At 38.2% G+C, this 21,424-nt stretch overlaps 1 protein-coding gene across 21 annotated transcripts in view; it reads left to right on the top strand.

Annotated features, from left to right (window-relative positions):
- LOC143676488 (uncharacterized) overlaps positions 1-21,424 on the top strand; it is a 339,453-nt gene that overhangs the window by 161,772 nt on the left and 156,257 nt on the right. For 16 of the 21 annotated variants that reach the window (XR_013172129.1, XR_013172128.1, XR_013172127.1 and 13 more), the window contains exons 1-3: positions 284-443; positions 17,537-17,644; positions 19,017-19,096. Coding sequence is in view for 5 of the 21 variants with exons in the window: in XM_077152000.1 (XP_077008115.1) it covers positions 19,028-19,096 (69 nt within the window). In the remaining 16 variants the exon portion in view is untranslated. Of the gene's footprint in view, positions 1-283; positions 444-2,292; positions 2,439-17,536; positions 17,645-19,016; positions 19,097-21,424 lie in introns of those variants that run through there. The other 5 variants (XM_077151989.1, XM_077151991.1, XR_013172135.1 and 2 more) reach the window with 3 other exon arrangements.

Raw genomic sequence — 21,424 nt, 5'->3', positions numbered from 1 at the left:
GCCAGAATGGTAAGGGTTGAAGGGACTCATTTTCTACGGTAAGAATTTAAAATTTATCCCAAGAATATATATGGTATATTAAATGAAAAATATTCCCAATTCTCCAGCCTCTTTGTATTAATGTGTGTGCTGGTTTGAAGCTATTATATACCCCAGAAAAGCCATGTCCTTTAATCCTCATTCAATATTGCTGGGTGGAATCTTTTTTATTGTTTCCATGGAGATATGGTAATTTTGATTAGATGGTTTCCATGGGGATGTGTCTCCACCCATTCAAGGTAGAATTGCTTACTGAGACCCCTTAAGAGGGAACCATTTTGGAAAAAGCTTTAGAGCCACCAGAACTGACAGAGCCCATGCAGACAGAGACCTTTGGAGATGAAGAGGGAAAATGTCCCCAGGGAAGTTTCATGAAACCAGAAGCCAGCCTTTCTTGAGTGAAGGTAACCTCTTGTCGGTGCCTTAATTTGGACATTTTCATGGCCTTGAACCTTAAACTTGCAACTTAATAAATTCCCCCTTTTAAAAGCTGTTCCATTTCTGGTATATCACATTCTAGCAGCTTACTAACACAATGCCCTTCATAATGTGAATTTGTAGACCCCTGCTTTTAAGAGGTTGAATCTATTTTACCCCTTTTTGATTCTAGACTGGACTTGTGACCTGCTTGGCCAACAGAACATGGTAGAAATGATGGCATGCTAGTTCCAAACCTAAGCCTCCAGGGGCATAAACATTTCCGCTCATCCCTTGGTACTCTCAGGAGAGCAAGCTGGGGCTGGCCTGCTGGATGATGACAGACCTGGAGTTTATTTACCTCCATCACCCCAGCCAAAGCCCACAAACTAATTGACATGTGAATGCAGCCATCCTAGATAAGAACTTACATTGTTCTAAGGGCTTTATGATTTTTACAACAACCCCATGAGTATATAATAGTATTACCATAACTTTACAAATAAAGAAAGTGAGACACATATGAATTAAGTATTTGCCCAAGGTTACACAGCTGCTAAGGGAGTCCTACTTTTCAACACCCATATTAGATTTTTTAGCCAATTTGTATGATGAAATGATCACTTACTTAGATAATTGGAATCACCTGAAAAACCTTTATAATGATGAGTAAAGTGATCACTAAACAAAGATCATGAGCTTTCTTATATTTCAATAACAAACAATCATGGAATGCGATGCAAAAATATTCTTTATCAGCTAGCAACTTAAAGTATGAAATAGGAATCAAGTCAACAAGAACCATTTATGAAGGGTGTAAAACTTCGAAGTTTTGTGTCTGGCTCTGGAGGCAAAGATCTTGACTACCATAGGTGGAAGAGGGGCCACCTCTCCCAAGAACCTAAAGTCCTGCTGATATTTTTCATTTTATCAATACATACAAAGCTAATTGAAGAGATTCTATATAATAATTCAACAATAAAACTGGGGTTGCAGAAAGCAGTTATATATTTTTTCTTTTTTCAATCCTGAATATGGACTCTCGCAATATTTAGGATAAGTCTGTAATGGTCCTATTGTACATGAAAGAAACTTTAAAAAGAGGTGTTTTCGGCAATGGTGGCTCAGTGGCAAAGTTCTTGCCTGCCATGCCTGAGACCCGAGTTCAATTCCCAGTGCCTGCTCATGTAAACAAACAAACAAACAAAAAGAGGTGTTTAAATTTCTCTGGATTGTCTTTGTTTCTTGTTTTGCAGATGATACTAAGTATTAAATTCCTTTCTGCCTAATTCAACTCCCTACTTGTTCATCCTTTGTTCTTTGACACTCATTACTGTAGTGAACTGAATTGGCACAGGGAACAGAAAAAAGGAAAGCATTTTAGTACTGGATTCAGAGGCCTAATGAAAGGTGTAGTGGGGGTTTTTTGGTACTATGTCAGGACAGTTTATATCATGAGTTCTCTGAATAATTTCTCAGGCACCTACAGACAGCCTGAGTTGGGACAAAACACATATTGTGTGGGAAGGAAACTGTCCTCATCCTCAAAAATGAATCCGTTCATCACCCAGCTTATATCTAAATTAGATTACTACAGTGAGATTTATATAGGATGCAAAATGTTGGTTCAGGCTATTAGCAATTCTGAAATATATCTCAGGTGCTCTTCTGTGATGCTTGAAGAGCTTTATTTGGAAGATTCTGTGAAACGAAGGCCATGACCTATAAGAATGTCTGCCACAGGTGGATATATGAGGGTAGACATGCATCAAAACCTTGATTATGAGGTAGGCCATCAACATTCTTCTATCTTTGCTGAAGATCTTGGTTAAAAGAATGAACATTTGTCTACCTACCCATCTATACACACAAACATATTTATCAACAACACATTCAAATATTCCTTCTATATTTAGAAAATAGTGCTAAAAGTTTAGGGGGAATAGAAGAATTAAGATGAAAATGGACCAGTGCATGTTAAGGTTTGATGAGATTTATCCATGGTTCTCTACCTTTTCACTTGTAGATAGTCAAAATTTATTTGGGTATGCGTTGTACTGGGTATATCTAAAGGGTCCCATCATTTATTGCTGTAAATAAATGCTCAGTGAAATTAAAGGAAAAACAGGGCTATCATTTTGGCCAAATTGATCTCATTGTTAGCTCAATTAGGTGATTTCAGACAAAAGAACTTTGATGATGGTTGAATTTTCCATGCATAGAGCCCTTAAAAGATCTTCCTAAAAGCCTTCATCTCCTTGCTTCACTAATAACTCTCCCACCATCTGCCTTACTTTGCTCTATTTGAAAAGGTAAAATTCTCAAAGCATAGGACAATTTTGTAATGAGCATCTTACAAGAAGTTTGCATCTGAAAACTGGTAGTTTAATTTTCTTCTAGGATTGCTGCCACTGCAGTGGGGCTGGTCATTAATGGCCCACAGCTAGGGGCAGGGAATTAGAGGTTATCACATTTGTGGGTCCCAGTGAGGAACAGAAGAAAACCTGATGGACTTCTTTGAAAGTAGCCTACAAACAAGGCTATGTGGCATCCACTTCGGCCCATCAAATCTCTCCTGGAACACTTTCAGGGAGAACTGATTGCAAGTTACGCCTGGCTGCCTCCACCTCTTATTTCAATAACACTGAGCATATTTTCTGAACTCTTCTTAGCATAATAACAGACAAGCAGCCCTTTAATGCAAGGTTATAATTCCCCTGAGGGGTGCTGGTGGTGACATATGCTATGAAGTCAGAATCTGAGTGGTTTGTCACCAGAACCTCCAGGGTGGAATTATAGACTCATTCACCTCTTACTTTTTTCTTTAATATATACATGTCATATTCCCCATCCCATCATCTCCTCTGTAGTTCTTGCCCCTGCTTTCTTGATCATCAAAGAATACTTTAATTCCTAATGTTTTGATGATTTCCTGTACTCTTTCGCACTTCAAATCCATGAAGTAGACAAGTTTCTGCTTCTTTTTCTAATTCCTGTTGGACGTTTCCTGTACAAGGTCATATTACCTGAATGGGTCATTAGATCTGGGTCCTGGAAGGAGTGAGAACAGGGTCATGAGAGTAGTGATTATCAAGAGGTTCCCTCCGTGAGCACCTGCACTTTTCTCATTCAAGTTGTTTAACATTTCAGAAAAATAAATAAGACTCCATTCTAATATCTAGAATTGGTACTAATATTTCTGTATTATTCTTTTGGTCTATTTTAGCAAGAAATTAAGAAAGAGTAGGCTTCAAATGCATGGATTTAGTTTACCATATTGATACTTCAATAACATAACCTTTGATAAATATTCATTATTATATCAGTCTTTATGATCTATTGCTCCATAACAAACCATTCCAAAACTTAAGTGGCTTTAAACAAAAATTGATTTTTTACCTCTCACAATTCTGTGGATTGACTGTATGAAGCTGAGCAGTTGGTTTCTTGGTTTCTCACGAATAGTTGTAGTTACATAGCAGCTAGGGCTAGGATGATATGAAAACTCAGCTGGACTGGATATCCAAGAAGGCTTCTTCACTCACATGTCTGGTGCCTCAGTGTTACATGTGACCACTTTCACCAGAAGAGTAGACTAGACTTCTCACATGTGTCTCAGGTTTCTCAGAAGAAGGAATTAGAAACTGGCCTCTTAAAAGCTAGGCCCAAAGTGTCATAGAATCATATCCACCATGTTCTATTTGGTCAAAGCAGACACAGGTCAACCCAGATTCGAGAGGGTGGAGGATGACACTCTGACTTTTTTTTTTTAATTTTTTTAAATTTTTAAAATTTTTTTATTAATGGAAAGAAAGAAAAAAAGAAAAAAATAATAAAAACAAAAAAAAGAAATTAACACAACATTTAGAAATCATACCGTTCTACATATGCACTCAGTAATTCTTAACATCATCACATAGATGCATGATCATCGTTTCTTAGTACATTTGCATCGGTTTAGAGGAACTAGCAACACAACAGAAAAAGATATAAAATGTTAATATAGAGAAAAGAAATAAAAGTAGTAATGATAGTAAAAAACAACAACCAAAAAAACCCTATAGCTCAGATGCAGCTTCATTCAGTGTTTTAACATGATTACTTTACAATTAGGTATTATTGTGCTGTCCATTTTTGAGTTTTTGTATGTAGTCCTGTTGCACAGTCTGTATCCCTTCCGCTCCAATTACCCATTATCTTACCCTGTTTCTAACTCCTGCTGGACTCTGTTACCAACGACATATTTCAAGTTTATTCTCGAATGTCCGTTCACATCAGTGGGACCATACAGTATTTGTCCTTTAGTTTTTGGGTGGACTCACTCAGCATAATATTCTCTAGGTCCATCCATGTTATTACATGCCTCGTAAGTTTATCTTGTCTTAAAGCTGCATAATATTCCATCATACGTATATACCACAGTTTATTTAGCCATTCTTCTGTTGATGGACATTTTGGCTGTTTCCATCTCTTTGTAATTGTAAATAACGCTGCTATAAACATTGGTGTGCAAATGTCCGTTTGTGTCTTTGCCCTTAAGTCCTTTGAGTAGATACCTAGCAATGGTATTGCTGGGTTGTGTGGCAATTCTATATTCAGCTTTTTGAGGAACTGCCAAACTGCCTTCCACAGTGGTTGCGCCATTTGACATTCCCACCAACAATGGATAAGTGTGCCTCTTTCTCCGCATCCTCTCCAGCACTTGTCATTTTCTGTTTTGTTGATAATGGCCATTCTGGTGGGTGTGAGATGATATCTCATTGTGGTTTTGATTTGCATTTCTCTAATGGCCAGGGACATTGAGCATCTCTTCATGTGCCTCTTGGCCATCCGTATTTCCTCTTCTGGTAGGTGTCTGTTCAAGTCTTTTTCCCATTTTGTAATTGGGTTGGCTGTCTTTTTGTTGTTGAGTTGAACAATCTCTTTATATATTCTGGATACTAGACCTTTATCTGATATGTCATTTCCAAATATTATCTCCCATTGTGTAGGCTGTCTTTCTACTTTCTTGATGAAGTTCTTTGATGCACAAAAGTGTTTAATTTTGAGGAGCTCCCATTTATTTATTTCCTTCTTCAGTGCTCTTGCTTTAGGTTTAAGGTCCATAAAACCACCTCCAGTTGTAAGATTCATAAGATATCTCCCTACATTTTCCTCTAACTGTTTTATGGTCTTAGACCTAATGTTTAGATCTTTGATCCATTTTGAGTTAACTTTTGTATAAGGTGTGAGATGCGGGTCTTCTTTCATTCTTTTACATATGGATATCCAGTTCTCTAGGCACCATTTATTGAAGAGACTGTTCTGTCCCAGGTGAGTTGGCTTGACTGCCTTATCAAGATCAAATGTCCATAGATGAGAGGGTCTATATCTGAGCACTCTATTCGATTCCATTGGTTGATATATCTATCTTTATGCCAATACCATGCTGTTTTGACCACTGTGGCTTCATAATATGCCTTAAAGTCCGGCATCGCGAGACCTCCAGCTTCATTTTTTTTCCTCAAGATGTTTTTAGCAATTCGGGGCACCCTGCCCTTCCAGATAAATTTGCTTATTGGTTTTTCTATTTCTGAAAAATAAGTTGTTGGGATTTTGATTGGTATTGCATTGAATCTGTAGATCAGTTTAGGTAGGATTGACATCTTAATTATATTTAGTCTTCCAATCCATGAACACGGTATGCCCTTCCATCTATTTAGGTCTTCTGTGATTTCTTTTAGCAGTTTTTTGTAGTTTTCTTTATATAGTTTTTTTGTCTCTTTGGTTAAATTTATTCCTAGGTATTTTATTCTTTTAGTTGCGATTGTAAATGGGATTCGTTTCTTGATTTCCCCTCAGCTTGTTCATTACTAGTGTATAGAAAAGCTACAGATTTTTGAATGTTGATCTTGTAGCCTGCTACTTTGCTGTACTCATTTATTAGCTCTAGTAGTTTTGTTGTGGATTTTTCCGGATTTTCGATGTATAGTATCATATCATCTGCAAACAGTGATAGTTTTACTTCTTCCTTTCCAATTTTGATGCCTTGTATTTCTTTTTCTTGTCTAATTGCTTTGGCTAGAACTTCTAACACAATGTTGAATAATAGTGGTGATAGTGGACATCCTTGTCTTGTTCCTGATCTTAGGGGGAAAGTTTTCAATTTTTCCCCATTGAGGATGATATTAGCTGTGGGTTTTTCATATATTCCCTCTATCATTTTAAGGAAGTTCCCTTGTATTCCTATCTTTTGAAGTGTTTTCAACAGGAAAGGATGTTGAATCTTGTCAAATGCCTTCTCTGCATCAATTGAGATGATCATGTGATTTTTCTGCTTTGATTTGTTGATGTGGTGTATTACATTAATTGATTTTCTTATGTTGAACCATCCTTGCATACCTGGGATGAATCCTACTTGGTCATGATGTATAATTCTTTTAATGTGTTGTTGGATATGATTTGCTAGAATTTTGTTGAGGATTTTTGCATCTATATTCATTAGAGAGATTGGTCTGTAGTTTTCTTTTTTTGTAATATCTTTGCCTGGTTTTGGTATGAGGGTGATGTTGGCTTCATAGAATGAATTAGGTAGTTTTCCCTCCACTTCGATTATTTTGAAGAGTTTGAGGAGAGTTGGTACTAATTCCTTCTGGAATGTTTGATAGAATTCACATGTGAAGCTGTCTGGTCCTGGACTTTTCTTTTTAGGGAGCTTTTGAATGACTAATTCAATCTCTTTACTTGTGATTGGTTTGTTGAGGTCATCTATGTCTTCTTGAGTCAAAGTTGGTTGTTCATGTCTTTCCAGGAACCCGTCCATTTCATCTAAATTGTTGTATTTATTAGCGTAAAGTTGTTCATAGTATCCTGTTATTACCTCCTTTATTTCTGTGAGGTCAGTAGTTATGTCTCCTCTTCCATTTCTGATCTTATTTATTTGCATCCTCTCTCTTCTTCTTTTTGTCAATCTTGCTAAGGGCCCATCAATCTTATTGATTTTCTCATAGAACCAACTTCTGGTCTTATTGATTTTCTCTACTGTTTTCATGTTTTCAATTTCATTTATTTCAGCTCTAATCTTTGTTATTTCTTTCCTTTTGCTTGCTTTGGGGTTAGCTTGCTGTTCTTTCTCCAGTTCTTCCAAATGGACAGTTAATTCCTGCATTTTTGCCTTTTCTTCTTTTCTGATAAAGGCATTTAGGGCAATAAATTTCCCTCTTAGCACTGCCTTTGCTGCGTCCCATAAGTTTTGATATGTTGTGTTTTCATTTTCATTCGCCTCTAGGTATTTACTAATTTCTCTTGCAATTTCTTCTTTGACCCACTTGTTGTTTAAGAGTGTGTTGTTGAGCCTCCATGTATTTGTGAATTTTCTGGCACTCCGCCTATTATTGATTTCCAACTTCATTCCTTTATGATCTGAGAAAGTGTTGTGTATGATTTCAATCTTTTTAAATTTGTTAAGACTTGCTTTGTGACCCAGCATATGGTCTATCTTTGAGAATGATCCATGAGCACTTGAAAAAAAGGTGTATCCTGCTGTTGTGGGATGTAATGTCCTATAGATGTCTATTAAGTCTAGTTCATTTATAGTAATATTCAGATTCTCTATTTCTTTATTGATCCTCTGTCTAGATGTTCTGTCCATTGATGAGAGTGGTGAATTGAAGTCTCCAACTATTATGGTATATGTGTCTATTTCCCTTTTCAGTGTTTGCAGTGTATTCCTCACATATTTTGGGGCATTCTGGTTCGGTGCATAAATATTTATGATTGTTATGTCTTCTTGTTTAATTGTTCCTTTTATTAGTATATAGTGTCCTTCTTTGTCTCTTTTAACTGTTTTACATTTGAAGTCTAATTTGTTGGATATTCGTATTGCCACTCCTGCTCTTTTCTGGTTGTTATTTGCATGAAATATCTTTTCCCAACCTCTCACTTTCAACCAATATTTATCTTTGGGTCTAAGATGCGTTTCCTGTAGACAGCATATAGAAGGATCCTGTTTTTTAATCCATTCTGCCAGTCTATGTCTTTTGATTGGGGAATTCAGTCCATTAACATTTAGAGTTATTACTGTTTGGATAATATTTTCCTCTACCATTTTGTCTTTTGTATTATATATATCATATCTGACTTTCCTTCTTTCTACACTCCTCTCCATATCTCTCTCTTCTGTCTTTTTGTATCTGACTCTAGTGCTCCCTTTAGTATTTCTTGCAGAGCTGGTCTCTTGGTCACAAATTCTCTCAGTGACTTTTTGTCTGAGAATGTTTTAATTTCTCCCTCATTTTTGAAGGACAATTTTGCTGGATATAGGAGTCTTGGTTGGCAGTTTTTCTCTTTTAGTAACTTAAATATATCATCCCACTGTCTTCTAGCTTCCATGGTTTCTGCTGAGAAATCTACACATAGTCTTATTGGGTTTCCCTTGTATGTGATGGATTGCTTCTCTCTCGCTGCTTTCAAGATCCTCTCTTTCTCTTTGACCTCTGACATTCTAACTAATAAGTGTCTTGGGGAACGCCTATTTGGGTCTAATCTCTTTGGGGTGCACTGCACTTCTTGGATCTGTAATTTTAGGTCTTTCATAAGAGTTGGGAAATTTTCAGTGATAATTTCTTCCGTTAGTTTTTCTCCTCCTTTTCCCTTCTCTTCTCCTTCTGGGACACCCACAACACATATATTTGTGCGGTTCATATTGTCCTTGAGTTCCCTGATACCCTGTTTGAATTTTTCCATTCTTTTCCGGATAGTTTCTGTTTCTTTTTGGAATTCAGATGTTGTATCCTCCAAATCACTAATTCTATCTTCTTTCTCTTTAAATCTATCATTGTAGGTATCCATTGTTTTTTCCATCTTTTCTACTTTATCCTTCACTTCCATAAGCTCTGTGATTTGTTTTTTCAGTTTTTCTATTTCTTCTTTATGTTCAGCCCATGTCTTCTTCATGTCCTCCCTCAATTTATCGATTTCGTTTTGAAGAGGTTTTCCATTTCTGTTCGTATATTCAGCATTAGTTGTTTCAGCTCCTGTATCTCATTTGATCTATTGGTTTGTTCCTTTGACTGGGCCATATTTTCAATTTTCTGAGCGTGATCCGTTATCTTCTGCTGGCGTCTGGGCATTTAGTCAGATTTCCCTGAGTGTTGGACCCCACAGGTTGTAAGATTTTTCTGTGAAATCTCTGGGTTCTGTTTTTCTTATCCTGCCCAGTAGGTGGCGCTCGTGGCACACGTTTGTCTACGGGATCTACCAGTAAAAGTTGCTGTGGGTCCTTTAACTCTGGAAAACTCTCGCCGTAGGGGAGGTTTGGCAGCCGAAGCATCTTGGAAGAGTGCCAGCCGGCCCGGGGGTGCGAACACAGGGAGGGTCGCCGGCCGCTGCAGCACGTGAGAGCGCCCGACCAAATTTCCTAGTCGGCCCCGGGCACCAAGCGTGGTGGAAGGGCGCCAGCTGTCGCAGCCCGGGAGAGTGCACTGTTCCCAGGCGGACCGGGGAGTCACGTGTTTGGAAGGGACCCCCTGGTCACCGTTCTCCGCAGTCTGGGGATTTCTGACCCAACTCTTTCAGTTGGTCCAGGGGGCCTCGCATGGTGGGGATGCCAGCCACTGCGGCCTGAGGGGACCGCCTGCCCAATTCTGCCAGCTGGCCTGGGAAGGAGGAAGGGAGGGACTCTGGCCTCTTGCCGTCCCGCCCAGGAAAGCCCGCGTCCCTCGGTGTTCTCACCGGAGCTGGTTCTCCCAGACAGTCAGCCGTTCCAGGATGGGGTACGCTGTTCCTTTGATCTCTGTCGTGGCTCCGGGAGCTGCTCTGTATTGTCTCCATTCCCGCAGTAGCTGTTCTGGAGGAGGAAAGGTGAGGGCGGCAAGGCTGTCGAGGCTGGTGGCGGAGGAGCCGGTGAAGGCGGGGGAAGAGGGCACCGTGGTGGTTGGAGAGCCGCTGGAGCAGGAGGGGGAAGAGAGGGGAGAAGGAGGGCGGGCAGGTCGGCTGCTGCGGGGCGTGGGCGCCGCGCGGCGGGCCGGCGGAGAAAGCGACACTCTGACTTTTGATGGACAAGTGGTATGCACAAGAATTGATGGTGGCCATTTTTGGAGACATGCTGCCACAATAATGCTAGTAATTCAACCACATGTTAATAAAATGCAGACCGTTTAACTACCATAGAAAAAGAAGGTAAGAAAGAAAGAAGTCTATTTACATATTTCTTTCCCCTCTTCTTTACCTTTAGTTTCAGTTTCCAGAGTAAACTGCTCTTATATGTTTGTTTTTAATGCTTAGGTATCTCTGTTTTCATTCATCAAATTAAAGTTTAATTTATATATAACTTGCATTGAAAGATGACGAATCTAACATGTCTTATGCCTGCTCTTCATCTTGACCATTCTTTTTCCCAGATATGTTTTGACGTTCTTCTATTAGTTAATTTTATAACTTTGAATAACATCTAAACTTCTATATCTTGGCCCATTAAATTTGGGCTATGTCTCATTGACTCTGTAAGTTGTTAATTGGTTATTTGGCTGGGTATGGAATCACAGTTTCAACAATAGTTTCCTCCACAACTTTGAAGATATTACTCTGTGGCCTTCTAGCATCTATTACCACTCTTTTTCTTCTAGTTTTTTTTTTTTGTCTCTATAAGCTTTTTAAAAATTCAATTGAAGGTTTTGAAATTTTACAAGATTTGGGTGGATTTCAATATTTTTCTCTCATTCAGGTTAGTACCTGGTAGGCTCTTAAATTTTATTATTTTTATCTTATTTCAACTCTGGGGTATTTTCTTATATTATTTCATAAAGATTTCTTTGTTTTCTCTCTTTTGACCTTCTATTAGCTGGATGTTGGACCTTTTTCAATTATTCTCCCTGAGCTTACCTTTCATTTTCATCTGTTTGTGGATGTAATATGCTTGGGGGAGAGTTTATCTTCCTATCCTTTCATTAAGTTATCTTTTTTTTTTCAGTTCAGTTATTTAAGGTTTAAAATTTAATTTTAATTACATTATATTTTTAATTTTCAAGAATTTTTTCTTGTTCTCTGGGTATCATTAGTTACATCAGTCTGTTTTTGCTTTATGGATAGGATACATTAAATCTCTCCAAGGATATTCTGCAGTATGCTTTCAAATGTCTCTTCCATTCTGTATTTTTTCTAGAGTTAGTTTCTGTTTGTTTCTCGAGGCTCCTTCTCCTCCTTTTCCTCCTCCTCTACCTCCTCCTGCTCCACTGCTGCTATTGTTCTTCCTTAAGTGGCTGGTGATTATAAGTCAAGATGTTAATAAATGTGAGTAACTAAATAAATTATTAAATATAAAGAGCTAGCTTAGGTTTTCTCCACCATGCCAAATTCTGTTTCTTAACAGGTCTCTTCCCTGACTGGAAGGGCTGGTTATGAGCTTTGGGCAGTAGTAATGTGTGTTGATTAGTAGGCTTCTTTATTGTGAGTGGGCAAGGAGATGGCAAGCATCAGGCAGGCAGCTCAGTTGGGTACATACCCTTCCCAGGAACTCATTCCCATTTCATTAGAAATAAGTAGTGGTTTCTAGCCGTGGCCTATTGGGGAGTTCAGTTTTGTCCCATTTTATAATATTCTCGCTACTTTTGCTCTGTGCTGAGTCTAGATGGCTCTAATATTAGGCAAAAAAAAATTTATTTTTGTTCTTTTTTGGTCTATCCTCCAATAGATCCCTTCTGCTTTAAAAAAAAATTGGGGGGGTACATGATCCCTTCCACTTTCAATATTTCAAAACTTAGTCAAAATCTCTAGTTTTCAAGACTCTGCCTTCTCTTCTCAGTTAGTTCTTAAATCATCCACCATTTGTACGTTGTGACATTTTTGAAAAAGAGAGGGAATGAACATATGAGCTTATTCAGTCATCTCTTGAACCAGAAGACCTATGAGATAATTTAAAATCTATTATTTTTCTAAAGAAAACAAAATATACTCTGAGGACCACAAGTGTGCTTCAGTTCAGTTCTACAAACATTTCTTGAATGCCCAGGCACTTGGGAAAATTATGCTAGATGCTGGAGATAAAAGGATGAATAGCACATGGTCCCTGCCATTGAGAAACTTACAGTTCATTTGGGGGAGATCAAACATGCCGATAAATAATTATAATAGTGCAATGATAAAAGTATATAGAAAAGACAGAGAACCAGTAGATCAGGAAGTGATTAACTCTGCCTGGGGCTTTAGGGAGGTTTACAGACAGACTTGATGCCTGAAGGGTTTTGATAGATGAATAGGCTTTACCAGATGGATGGGGAGCAGGGAATGAAGAGGAGAGAGTATTGACAGAGATTTCAAATAGTGGGAGATTGTGGTGTGTCCAGAGGTTTGCATGTAATTCAGCTCTGCACAAGCACACAGTACTGGATTCTGAGGTGGGCAGCAGGTGGTAAGCCTGGAAAGGGAGAGAGGAACCAGACCGTTCAGGACCTTGAGACTCACGCCAAGGTGCTGGGAATTTATCGTGGAAATCATCCATAAGTTTTAATCAGGAGGAAGTCGCGTTTTCATTTTACTTAGAAGTTTCTGGTAACGACATGGAACACAGATTTGACGTAAACAACACTGGGGACCGGGGGAGCAGTTAAGAGTCTCTTGCAGTGATTATGATGAGAATATAATGACTTAGCTGAAAAGACTTATTTGAGATGGATTTGAGAGAAATTTTGGAGATGCAATTGGCAAGATCTCTTATTTAATTAGTTATAGTAGATGAGGGAAGTAAATAAATCAAAACTGAGTCCTGGAGTGGTGTGGGGAGGGTCAAGGTGTTTCTGACTCTTATTGGGAAAGTATGAGGAAGCACTCTCTGGGGAAAGGTAAGTTATTCATTTTGGACATGTTGAGTTTGAAGTTCTTGTGGGGAATTCAGAAGTGGTACACCGAAGGCATAGACTTAGGATTTATCAATGTATACGTGGTAAAAACATGTGAGTGGTTGGAACAAACAAGAGGCATTTAAACTGAAAAGAAAAAACAATCAAAGATAGATCTCTGGGAAATTCTGCCAAGAATAATCTAAAAGGAACTGAAAGAGAATGAAAAAAGAAATCGGGGGAAAATTAGGAAAGTATAACATCATAGAAAACAGCTACTGCAATGGTTTCAAATAGGAGAAAATAGCCCATAATATCAGATGCCACAGAAAATATAATAAAAATAAGGATTTTGGTAATTAGGAGAACAGTGATATCTTGGGAAAAAAATATTCCCATGGGGTTGAAGTCAGATTAAACTGAGAATGGAGTGGGGGGACATATGAGAAATTTGTATGATAAGTGAAGGAAAGTGAGAAGGAAAGAGGAGAAGTTGCAGATAAGATCATGAGGATGGTTTAACTATTGTGGGAAAAACTTGAGCTGCTCAACACCTGAAGTGGAGAAGCCTCCACTGAAGTAGGCAAAGGAAAACAGAATTGAGGGGACATAACTGGTTGGGCAAGTTATGGAATAAGCAGGACCAGAAAGAAGAGTGTAGGTGTGAGGTAGATCTCATCAGACCTCACATTCTAGAATCTAAAGGGATTTTTTGCCAAAGGTCAAAATGATAGAATATGGCAAGAACATAGCATGTGTGTATGTGTGTGTGTGTGTGTTAACACGTAGCAGCAATTGATCAACTGTAGGCTAATGCCCAGCATATACTTGGGGGCGGGAGGTGGGATGCTAGTTCATATGTGATATAATATTACTGTAATGTGAAGCATTTAATTTGCCCTATGGGCAAGAGCAATTTTGAAATTGAAATTGAAAATTAATTTGTTCTCAAGTGGGTATTTTCTCTTTTGATGATACATATAAAATGACACATGCCAGTTCCTGGAATAGTGGTGAACTTTGCTCCTTTACAGAGCCTAAGGCTCCATGCAAATGTATGTGTATAAATAGCTAGACAAGTCTATAGTTTTATTTTTTAAGATGGCACACTTTAGGTCACAAAACATCAGATGTAATGCACAGTCACAGGTTGTTAAAATTAATTCACCGAAATGTAATGACTTTCTTAGTCTTATTTGTTTTACCATGAGATTTCAACTGGAGAGAGCTTAGAATTTAAAATACATAACCACAGTGTGGCTGAGTGTTTAGGTCTCTAAAACAACTTCCTATACAATACCAGTTTTCAGTTGCAGTAACTGAAATACTGCTATGTCATTCTTCTGAAGTGAATTGTCAATTAACATTACTTTTTCTATATCAATTCAAATATCCCAATTTGTATCTTATCACCACTGTTAAAAGCTAGACCATGAGATAGTTTGGGAGGGGAGGCTACACTTAGGGTGCTCTAGACTAGCCTTGGGCCACTTCCCTCAGGGTTTTGATATGAAAAGAAAATAAACTACTTTCCTGTTTCAGTCACTGTTGGGTTTCTTGTCCCTTTTAGACAAATATACAGTTAAGTATTTCAAGACTGTTTTATATCATGATATTTTAATATCTTTATAAACATTTGAATTTTTATGATAAAATGATTTATTAGAACCCCATGAATTAAAAAAAAACCACATCATGAATTTGAACTAATGGCATAAAAGTGGAGATCAGTCAGAATTCCTAAAGCATTTGAAATATGTAAAAGAGCAATGTTTCCTGAAGTGTGTTCCCTGGGATACTGGGCCTATAAAATATTCAGAAGAATAAAAACTCCCGCATTTTCTCCTTCTCTTAGAGATTCACAGAGAATGAAATTAGTGCATTAAATGCTATGAGAATTCCTATAGTTAAGAAAAAAAAAGCACTATTTTAATTTTACCCAGTAGTTTTCATACCCTTCTGATTACAGAAAAATTTTATATTTTAATACCTATTTATATTTTATGAAGCCTTTGAGAAATGCTAGAGTAAAGTGAAAGTTTGACCACAAAAGTCTCTCAGGGAATGAGTTGTTGAATATCTGAATTTACCAGCTGCTCAAGGTTTAACCTTTCAATGCTTAGTGATATAAATTGAACTTACTTGTAAAATATGTACTTTACTATGATGTTTGCCTTCCAAAAACTAATATAGTGATAATTTCCAATGGCTCAGAGTCAATATTATGCATCTCATTTCGGGGCTATTATGCACAAATAACTGATGTTATAGAAGCTTTAGCAGAAACAGATGAATCATTCAACAGACAACTTTATCCAACAACTAGTTATGTTCCTGGTACTGTACCAAGCAATGGGGATGCAAAGGCGCACTCAAATTCACTTTTTACCCCAAAGGGGCTTATGAGCTATGGGGGAAACCACACATGCATATATGCTGATTTATATAACGGTCTTACCAATCACAAAAATACAATACCGCAGGAGCATAACACCAATTACAGTTGTTTCTACGAAGGTCATGGCTGGCAAGGCATGGGGAGGAGATGCCACTGAGAAAGTCTTGAAGGATGACTTCAACTCAGCCAGGCAGAGGTGTGAGAGAGGCACAATGTGAGCCCTGCATGAGGTGGAAACTTTGATTGTGGGTGTGGAGCTGAAGAGTCGTGGTTTAAAAGATAGAAGGGGAAGAGGACTGTGTTCAGACACAGACTGAGAATGCTACCAGTTCTCAGGGCATTTTTAATTTCTCTCTTCCTCCATACCACCCTCTAATTACTCAAATGCCACATTGTTCCAATTTGTGTGCCTTTAGGGTGACAACAGAATGCCTTTGAGATACAGTCGAGGAATCTGTTTCACTCCACTGACATACTAACATTACCTTTAACTACAATTTAGTAAGAAAGTCCAGTTAAATTTGCTCTCCACCACTTCACACGATTGTTCACACTTCACTACATTTGTCCATTCCACCCTTCCCCTACCTAGAAATATGTGTTAAGATATTGGAGGTTGCCTTATGGATCTGTGAAGAATAGTGGACTCAAGAGCCAGGCTTCTGACATTCAGATCCCAAGTTTGCTATTTGTTAATTGCATGACCATAGGCAAGTTACCTTCAGTTCTCTGTGCTTCTGTTTTGTCATCTATAAAATGAGGATACCTCATAGGGATGTTATCATATTCAATCAGTTAGCATAGTTAAAATGTTTGAATAGTACCTGGCATATAGTGAGCTTCGTGTAAATTTTTTGTTACTACAAGCTACGCTCTAGCGTCCATCTTTTCTTCTTTGACTTTCTACCCCCACCCCCATATTATACTATTTGTTTTCCTTTAGGTTTGTCAGTTTTATTTCCTCTAATCACTAAAGCTGCTACAGTCTGCTCTGGTCTTTTCTCTTTTTCCATTTTTTTTTTTGTCTACTGTACTTTTCATAGACCCTCAACTCACTTGCAATGTGGTTAACTCATTATTCACATTACTAGTCAAATAGAGTATTACTTTTCTCAAGTGATGGCATTTCTGTGGCACCTCAGGTACTCCTTTTTATTGTCAAAGTATGCTTTCCTTCTATTTATTGGAAGCCAGAGAAACCTGGAAGATCTATATTTGGTCTTATTCTATTAGTAACTATAGAGAATGATAAAATCCTCCATTAAAGATTTTTCATTTTGGTAAATTCAGACTTCCCACCATTTTAGCCTGGATTCTACTAAAATCAAGTCCTGAAACAAAGATTATAAGCAGTTAGTTTATTTGAAAAGAGAATCCAGGTAATAGAAATATAGATTATGGAGTGAATTAGAGAAGAAGGGAAAGCAATTACAAAGATACATGTTTTGGCCATTAGTGTGTGTAATTGGTGCTTGAGGTTCTAAAAACTTTTAAGAAATGCATCTCACAGGAAGAAAAGGAAAAACATTTATCCTTCAGTTTCTGTTTCCCTTTTGACGATCACCATCGACAAAATTCCCACCCTATGGACATTAGCTTTCCTACAGTTCTGGGCTTTACAGGGATGACTCCAAGCAGGTTTCTGTGGGTATTTTGTACTACCATGTCAGAGATGCTCTAGGGCAGGAAACACAGGCCTTGAGTAAAGTACTATCTAGTCAAAGATTATGCAGAACTGATTACTGGATGGTGTTTGTGTAAGAGATGGTACTAAGAACATTTAAAGTAGTGCACCAAAATTGTCCAATACATTCTACTACTCGCACCACTCAGATCTACCTGTACTCACCACAAGCCCTATCTGTTACAGAATCATCTTCATGCTTATGGCCAGCTTTTAATCACTGCGAAGATTTACTGGAAGAGGATTACAGTAACAAGCTGGAATCTATATAGCTATCTCCATGTAGTTGAATAGGTAAGTGCTCTATTTTCACTTTATGCCCTATCAGTTTCTGGCTAGCACCCACTGCTGTTGAAGCTTGTTTGAGGCCATAATTGATATCCACCCTATCACTCCTCCTTCAAGCCTTCTAGATTTCTCTCATCCTTGCCTAGAACATCAGTTAGGCAAGTTTCTTGCCTAGTAGAGGGACCCAGATTTTTATCCTTGAGAAGTCTGAGCATTTAGTTGCTTTGCCCTTGTCAGGCTGTGTTTGTAGCAATTTTACATTCATCCCTATCATGGGTCATGGAAGCACCAACAGACATTCCAGTAAATCTCCTTAATTCAAGACATTTTCCTTCTAAGTGCCAATGTTTAACATCATCTCTTGTTGTTAACAGTGATCATTATTGAACCCCCTGAAAACACCTTTATTTTCTTGTTATTCGTTGTAATGAAAACCTCCAAATGACTAGATGATAGTTGTTACTTCAAATTCTGTGCACTGCCTTTTGGGAACCAGGATTTTAATCCAGTAGAAACTGAGGTTTAGGGGGCAGAAAGCACAAATTCTGTGCAGTGGGTCACTGCAGGTGCTAATAACATTTCCATCTCTTCCATCTCTGAACTCATGATTTTAGTTTGGGACCAAAGTACCAAATATAAGACATTTATTCAAAGCATATATTTCATCCTAGAGGACAATGTCCCAGTTCTTCAAGGTACTATCTATGAGCAGCTATTTAGCTGAGCTCTTAATTTTCTCTTAATATTCCATTCTATTGGGCCATCTGCTTTTAGGTAATAAGGTATGTGATAAGACCAGTGAATCCTGTGATCATGTGCTTATTGACATATTTTCTTTGCCAGAACACGTCTCTTGATGTGAGGAAATATTGTACAATATATTATGACCATGGATCAGATATTCTGTAATCCCCTGAAAGATGGTTCTAGAAGAGGCACATAGCTATTCTCTATAAGGCATAAGGGATCTAATATCAAGGGTTTATCTGGTATCCTTGCTGGATGGCACTGAATCAAGGAATTACAGTTTGTCTTTACTGATAGCAGGTTGGGTTTTCAGCAGTGATCAATTTTGGTGTTAGTAAGTCCTTATTGCTGGGCCCATATATAACCTCCATCCTTGCCACCATTGCTATTTCATTTATGATCCCACTGATCTAGCACCAGTTTGGCCAAGGAGAGGGACTTAATAACATCCTTAAGTTTAGACATTTTGTTCACTTAGTTATTGAGTGTCTACTTTGTTGTAAATGCTCTCTTTTGAGTATTAACTTGAGACTCAAAATCTGCATACTTTTTTTACCTGCTCACATATGTTGCCCACATGATTCTTTTCTACTCTATATTGTCTCTGATACTACAATTATGTTTTTTCCAGGCCTATGACCAATGAGTCAAGCCCAGAAATTTGTGTACAGCTATACCTCATGCCACTTCTATCTCCAGATAGTTGAGTGGGTAAGTGCTCTACTTTCATTTCTGGCCTGTCATTTTTTGGCTAGCACTAACATATCACACTGACCCAACTCTGTGAATGTGGTCTGACCTTTCCCCTTCTCCATCAATTGTTCTTGGAAAACAAATCCCCATGAGCCTATAATGATGAATTGAAGAGGAGATATTTGGTGTAGCAATCGTAGGTGCCATGAGAATTTCTGGCTACCATTTTTGTGTGAGTTTCTTGTGTCTTTTAGACTCCAAATGTACCATTTCTATCATATGATGGATTGTTGCTTTGTCTCCCCATCACCAGACACTAGATTTGTTAATACCCAGTTCTTGGTGGGAAGCTTTGGTTGCAGAGTTATTTGGTATCTTGTGGTCAGATTCTCAGTCTAAGCTAAGGATTAGTCAGCAAGCCAAGATTAGTATTTCATTTGTAGAATGGTTCTCTACAGCAGAAAAAAATGGCTTTGCTCCAGACCACAGGATTTATGTTATGACTCTACTTTTTTGATGTGCCAAAGACTCCACAGTGTCCTTATCTACCATGGCTACCTCTATCATCATTATCTCTGCCAGGTAATGTGGCCTTGAGTATCAGGAGCAATTGAAATTGCTGTAGATCCCTCTCTTGCTCTAGGCCTACACTATGTTAATTATCCAAAGTATCTGATAAATACAGTATTTCCAAATCTTGTTGATTCCAACATGCAAAAAACTTAAAAAGCATTAAGTTTTTTTCTTAGTTTTAGGGAGAATAATTTGCAATGGTTTGTACTTTTTTTACCTTAGAGGATATTTCAACATTGCTCAGGTATTTGGATCCTTGAAATGTTAGCTGGTGTGGCAGGCTTCTGAATCTTTGTGAGTATTTTAAAGCAGCATAATATTCTACAGAATGTCAAGATGATCAAGATCCCTGCAGATTATATTTTATCCAAGGCAGGACACAGATTGTGTACTGGGTCCTTCCGAGGTACAAGTGAATGTTTTTGATCCCCCTTATTGAAGGGCATTGAGAAGAATGTATTTACCAGTTCTGCAGCCACAAATAAACTGCCAGAGGTGGTGCTGATTATTCCAGTAAGATTTCCATATTCCTTATAGAAGCTACTACTTGGTTATGTTTTTCTTTTTGTGTGTGTGGCCTTCTGTCATTTTTTATGATCCATCTTGTTTCTGTAGTGGCCAAACAGGTGGTCTGAATGGAGGGCTATCATCCTGAGTCATTTAAATCTATGATGGTGGTGCTAGTCTCTGCAAATCTCCCCGCCAAACACCATTGCTTATGACTTATTTTCTTGGTGAAGGGAGTGAAAGCAATTTCAGGAGCTCCATTTGATCCTTCCTGCCATAGTCGTCTTACTCCTAGCTTATCTGTCAAAACAGTACAGTCAGAGACCATGAAAATAACCGCAGTGTAAATACACAGACCCATTGAACTTCTATGAGATGAACTTGAGCCAAAACTACTACTAGATCTGGCTGATGCAATTTCATAGGACATTACACTCTGATTAATGAGTGACTGCATCTATGTCAGCAAATCCTTTCTTTATCCAAGTCTTATAATCCAGTCTCCCAGTCCCAGTTGAACATCCTTAAGATCTATTTTTATACATGTTCCCCTGATTCCCCTGAACATCATAGACATTCAGCCAGGTCATACAATTCCTTTGGTTTGTAAACTATTTAGTTTCCAAAGAAGACTTTATTTTCTTGCTGTACTGATATCCAATCCTTGTAATTGTCTTTGTGACAATGAGGAGAAGAGGGAGCAGATTTTGAGGAGGACAACCATAATTTTATGAGTTTTGTTTTAAGGTATGGTCATTATAGGGTCTCCAATCAATGGAAGGGTGTTCTCCTCAAGCAAAGGAAAAGAGACTTTCTTTTGCCAGCAGAAAAAATTCAGTGGAATTCAGGGGTTCGAGATGCATGCTTTATACCCAGCTGTCCCCATCCCTCTGTTAAGGCCTCACTCTTTTCCTAAAAGGACATTTACTTTACCATAAGAATCCTGTTGATGTTACAACTTTTACTGGATTCATACCTCTGACATCCTTGCATTTCTAGTACTGATTTTCATCATACTCATACTTTTCTGATTAAATGCTTGGTGAGGCTTTCTCGTTCTCACACTTTCTTTTTTCAAGACTTCCAAAGGAGTTAGCAAAAGTCAGCCAGATCTACAATCCACATCCCCTACTGTAGAAGGTCAACAGCTGCCATACAACCCTGGCGTTTACCTCCACTGTGCACCTAATCCATTGACAAGGAGTCCTATAACTGTGATCAAGTACAATCTCTTTAACCACCTTCACTGTGCTCCTTATTGTCACT

This window comes from Tamandua tetradactyla, chromosome 3 (assembly GCF_023851605.1).
Source record: "Tamandua tetradactyla isolate mTamTet1 chromosome 3, mTamTet1.pri, whole genome shotgun sequence".
In the NCBI taxonomy this organism is placed as follows: Eukaryota; Metazoa; Chordata; class Mammalia; order Pilosa; family Myrmecophagidae; genus Tamandua; species Tamandua tetradactyla.
Note: the sequence above shows the minus strand (reverse complement) of the source record. Positions and strands in the feature narration are given on the sequence as shown.